Source organism: Brassica oleracea, chromosome C6 (genome assembly GCF_000695525.1).
Source record: "Brassica oleracea var. oleracea cultivar TO1000 chromosome C6, BOL, whole genome shotgun sequence".
Classification (NCBI taxonomy): domain Eukaryota; kingdom Viridiplantae; phylum Streptophyta; class Magnoliopsida; order Brassicales; family Brassicaceae; genus Brassica; species Brassica oleracea.
The window spans coordinates 30,509,203-30,514,775 of record NC_027753.1 but is presented as its reverse complement, the minus strand read 5'-3'; the positions used below and the strand labels follow the sequence as shown (position 1 = coordinate 30,514,775).

Genomic DNA, 5,573 nt, shown 5'->3' with positions numbered 1-5,573 from the left:
TGCATTAATTTTAAAAATTATAACAGTTTCCCATAAATTTACACCAATAGCAACTCAACAAATCTAAAATTGTCAATTAATATTTTTGAAGTTTACAATTTATTATTAAAAATACATAGAAAATCTAAAATATTGATCTTTTAGAAACGAATAAACAGTGCTAGAATATATATTATTTATAAACAGACCGAATATGAACTACCATAATTAAATGAGACAATATGAGAACGACAGTTTGACAGAAAATTAAAAGCTAACCAAATTGATGTAGAAACAACTGTTAAATTTTAAAATGAAGATTCCCCTGCACGAACGGTAGATAAATCCCTGGTTGATATATATATATATATATATATATATAAATGATATTATAAATTTGATAAATTATCAAAATTGTAGCTAGCAAACAAAACTAGTTAACATCCATCTCTAATCCACCAAAATTAACAAATTATTATCACTGATAAAATTAGTATATATTCTTTGTTTTATTTGGATCCGAGAACTCTTGGTAAAAATTGAGATTAATTCCTGAGGTATATGTACAAACCAGTTTATACAATTGCGAAGAGTATTTTGATGAATTAGGTACAGAAACCAAATGTAAAAAAATCTGTAAAAATAATTATACTACGACTCTATCTCTCTTTTTTTGGGCAAGGACTCTTCTCTCTATTTATCTATGAATCACACTTCAAAATACATAACCATCATGTTCTCTCTCTTTTTTTGTGAAAATATGTTCTCATATTGTTTTAGATTTAGAAATGTATTTGTGACACCCATATGTTTGTTTTTGTCGATAGCAACCAAAATTCACGTTACATGAACTATATAAACAAAACCTTACAAGATCAAGTTTTTGGTGATAAATATCTATATTTACATATACGTAGCTCACAAAACATGCAAAACTTTCTAACATTGCAGAAAAAGCTAACAATCACCAAAAATCAGCAACAAACAAATTTATGAAGAGAGCACAGGGATATCTGTAATTATATATATTCATAAAGATCTTTCTTAGTGACTAGTGAGCAGCAGCAATTGAAGATCTCTTCACGAACCTTCCTTTCATTCGAGGCCTTTTCTCAGCATTCAATTTACGTACCTCGTACCTTATCTTCTTGGAGAACAACCTTGTCCTTCTTTTCTCTCGGTATCTTGAAACCCTAGCTTCTCTTCCTCCATCCCCAGCTTCTCTCATGTGTAACCCTAGGCCGCGGAAGTGGTTGTGATGATGAGCCTCTCCTCCACTTTCACACTAAATATTCACGAAATAATTAAGTTTAGTTGATAAGAGAATGATTTCTTTATGACGTTGTTATGTAATAATAACAGGCGGTGGTGCGGTCCAGTAACAAAAAAAAAGGTTTTACTAGGTAGTTTGAGACTTATCCCTAAAATTGCAATAAAATCTGACTTTTTGTACGTTTCGACCATTAAACATCCGGTTGTATAAATATTATATTGATCGGCAGATAGGGCAAGTATACGTACCACGGAATTGGTTTGGCGACGAAGCATGTCCAGGTCTATTTCAGATGACTCGAGGGCGGTCCATGGGGTTCGATGGCTACCCCAAGCGGAAATCACGTTTTCGTAGTCCAATCTAAGCATAAGAACCTTCTCCTTCTCCTCTTCTTTAATCCTACCACTCATCTCATTCACTCCCACGTCCACTAGATTCTTCATCACGTCTTCTTTCTCATCGTCCTCTTCGAATGCCGTCTTGTGTGAGGACTCGTAATCGAAGCTTATTTCAAATGGAGAAGTCTCATTAGCGTCATCTAGATCACACACTTCTCTTGTTGCGACTTCTTCCTCTTCCTTCACCTCTTCTTTTTCAATCTTTAGCATCTCACCAAACCCTAGCTCTTCCATTGCATGGAATTCTCGATCGCTCCCTCCACCGAGGAGAGTCTCCACATCAGCTGAGAACTGAGCCAGTTCCATTTGGGTCGGGAATAACCCATTAAGACAACTCTCAGTGTTGTTGTCTTCTTCCTCGCTGCTCTTGAAACATACGGGCATCATCGGGAACACAATCTTTGTTCCCACAGATTCTTTTAAGCATTGTTCATAACCCATTGGATTCAACATCGGTACTTCAAAGATGAGCTGCTCTTCCACTTCATATATCTGGTCCTCCAAGCTCATCCCCGGCACAAGATCATGAAAAACCATCGTGTGGATTTTCTTGCCTCCACGTGGTGTCCGAGCTTTACGTGTAAATCCCTGATGCCATGTGGCTGGATGGGGTGGTGAGGAGGAGGCGTGACGATGTTTTCCGGCACTAGCCGTTTTCAAGCGAACCCTCTCGTGCCTACAGGCAAGAGGGTTCGCTGAGTGGACCGAACCGTCACAAAAATGGCAAAGGAAAGCATCATCAGCTGCACAATACCAACGCGCTCGCTTCTTCACGCAGTTATCGCATGCCCTTGCCGTCTTTCCACCAACCGCATTAGCCAAACTTTTCATCATGTTATTACTCTATATTTAACCCCATCAACGAGAATGAACCTTCACTTTCTGTAAAAACTAGTTGCCAAAGTCTCAATTGCAAAAAGAATATGTTTAAGTTTAGAATATGTTTACTCTACAAAGGTTTCAGTTATGAGAAGTGGCTATAAAAAGGGAGACTACCATTTGTTTTTATGAGGAAATGAGTTGTTAAGTTTAGCGGTGTTGTTATATGTTCCACACGATGTGTTTTTTTTTTTTGTATGTTGGGAGTGTGATTAAAGTTAAATTTTGATGCACTTTTTTGTTGTTTATGCTGCCCATTAGGGCCATGTAGAAGTCTTATGTCGACTCTGATTGGTCGAGTTCTTGAAGATGATATCCTCTTCTTAGTGTTTTGATTGGTCAGCTTCTTAATCAGATGGATATCCTTATATATGGACCACCAGTCGTTTTCGTTTCCCAATCACTCCTTTTATTTGGATAAGCTACTTTTTACTTTTGTTATATATTTTCATTATTTTCTATGGAAAAGTTTAATAGCATGGACTTATTCTCGTGATTTTGTTGAAAGTGAAAGTTTTGATTGGTTGTGGCGAATTAATTCCGGAGTTATCAGTATGGTATTTAGTTATCGTGTTGATATATATCTAGACACCTTTCTTTCTACATGTTCATCTTCAAATTTAGAGAACACGAAGTACTGTTAATATTTAATTTGTTATCTGTCCAATTCCAGTTTAAGGCACTTTTGTATATGTCGTAAACTGGGTGATTTCCCGTGCTTATGCACGGATATAAATATTTATAAAATAAAGATACTACAATAATTGATTGTTATTTATTTTAATTTTAAACTAATTATATGTGTATGCATAATTTATATTAATCATATTATATTACTTTAATTTAATTAGACATATAATTTTAGATATATTATATCTAGTCAGCTTTTTTATAATCGATTTAGTTATCATTTTGGGTACATTAGATTGCATTTATTTATCTGAATTCAACTATAATATTTTTTATTTTAAATATATTAAAATTATGATTAATTTTCTTATTTACATTTACGTTGGTAACTTAAGATATATTGTGCTTATAATGAAAATAAAATAAACTAAAGGGTCTGATTCTAAATTAAGTAAATTAATATAACGATAATATTCTACAGCCTCCTGCATATATATTATTTTTACAAAAGAACTAAATTATAACAGTTGGTTAATATTTTATTTTGATTTGTTAATATGTTTTGAGTCTTCCTATAATTTACATTTATAAAATAAATTATTAATATAAAATATATATATATATCATTATTGCAGTTAAACCTATGATTTTAGATATAAGTTGGATTAGTCGAGTCACTCATGTTGTGAGTATATTGAGTTACATATATTTTTCAAATTCAAACTGAAGTATAATTTTTTTAATTATAATTAAGTAAAATCAAATTAATTTTATTTATCGTTTAAATGTGCATGTAGTTTCATAATATTTATCAAAGTTGTGTGATAATATTTTAAAAATCATATTATATAAGTAAAATATAATATATATATATTTTTTTTTGTAATTGAAAGATATTATAGTCAACTAAATATATGAAAAATAAATAAAAAAATTCCAATAATACTAATTATAAACTATTTTTAGTCAATTAAACATATATCAGTTTCTGTTACTTAATTATTTTATGTAACCATCTAAGAGAATAGATAGATATATAAAAAATATTTTTATTACTCTGAAAATATATATTTTTTGTATTGTTTAAAATTATGTTTTAAAGAAATAATATTTTTTTCTAATATCAAGATTATGTGTGTGAATGTTGTTTTATGAAATCACATTATATGCAAATATATATTTTTATCTAAGAAAATATAGATATAAAGAATTATTTTATTACTTCAAAATTATATTTTATGTTATTTAAAAATATTTTTTAAATGGAATATTTCTACTTTGTGAACTTTCTTTTTTAATGAAATCATATTATATATAAATATATTTTCGTTTTAATTTTTTTTTTAAAAACTTTATAAATATTTCCTTTTTATTATATATGTTATTTGGAAAATTTTAAAAAGGAAACTAAAAAAAAATTCAATAATAGTATTTAAATGTAATATTTTTAATTCATTAAGGATATCAGTGTAATTAACCATCGTGAGAGTTAACGTGAACGCGACATATAAGAAACTGATTTCTCAAATAATATTATAGAGATATGTGTATCTTGGAAGTACGTAGGTTGGGGTTTAGCCAGAATCGTTTAATTACATTATACTCATTATACATAGATATTCTACGAGAAAACTAGAAAATGTGAAAAAGGCCAGTGCAGAATTAGTTGTTTCCAAAAATATTGGATTAAAACAAAATAAAAATGATTATTACCAAAGATAACTATCAACAATGGTTCGTACTGGACCACATCAATATGCAGAAAACTTCAAAAACAAAGGCATCAACCTTTTGTTGAGAAGATAAGAGAATCGATGTGTAACATGTACAATCCATGGCTTTATTCGTCTGCTTGGAAAACGATGCTTACATTGTTTTATCATTTGTACGAACTAAAGCCCGATTTTGGAGTGATTATTGAATAAAATTAGATGATATATCATTAAACCTTAAACGTTTGCTCTGTATATATATATCTAGGAAATCATATATGTTGAAATATACAATTCATAGTTTTTTTTTTTTTTTTTTGGTAACAAACGGCTATTCTATTACTCAAACTTGAGACCAATATAACAAAAAGATCTATGAAAAGAACAGACATTCCTAGCTAGCGAATCAACAATTTCATTTTGTGTCCTTGGAAAATAGCTGATTTTGAAGTCTGAAAACACAACTGAAGTGTTTGAATAACCTCCACTCAGTTGAGAAGTTTGGCCAAGTTTGTGGATCCGCTGTCATTGCAATCTATCCCAAATCTCTGACAGGTGGAATGTTGTATCATGCTCTCCATTGCACATTTTAACATTTCCAGTTCCGAGTGTAATGCTGTCTCGCGCCTCCACATGTTCTGTGTCCTCGTAAGTTGAATCTTCCCCATGCTATCTTTCCAAATCTATATATATATATATATA

The 5,573-nt window shown here is 30.7% G+C and overlaps 1 protein-coding gene across 1 annotated transcript; it reads right to left on the bottom strand.

Moving 5' to 3' along the window:
* Positions 1–789: 789 nt before the first annotated feature.
* LOC106300911 (zinc finger protein CONSTANS-LIKE 6-like) lies at positions 790–2,750 on the bottom strand. The gene is made up of 2 exons (XM_013737175.1): positions 1,501–2,750; positions 790–1,264 (listed from the first exon to the last, which is right to left on the bottom strand). The coding sequence occupies exons 1-2, from the start codon at positions 2,482–2,484 to the stop codon at positions 1,031–1,033; spliced, it is 1,218 nt and encodes a 405-aa protein (XP_013592629.1). The 5' UTR covers positions 2,485–2,750; the 3' UTR covers positions 790–1,030.
* Between the last annotated feature and the right edge of the window lie 2,823 nt (positions 2,751–5,573).

Coding starts and splice junctions, on each gene's coding strand:
- LOC106300911 (XM_013737175.1), bottom strand. CDS start 2,484: ATGATGAAAAGTTTGGCTAATGCGGTTGGTGGAAAGACGGCAAGGGCA. Junction 1,265..1,500: donor GTCGCCAAACCAATTCCGTG/GTACGTATACTT, acceptor GTGAATATTTAG/TGTGAAAGTGGAGGAGAGGC.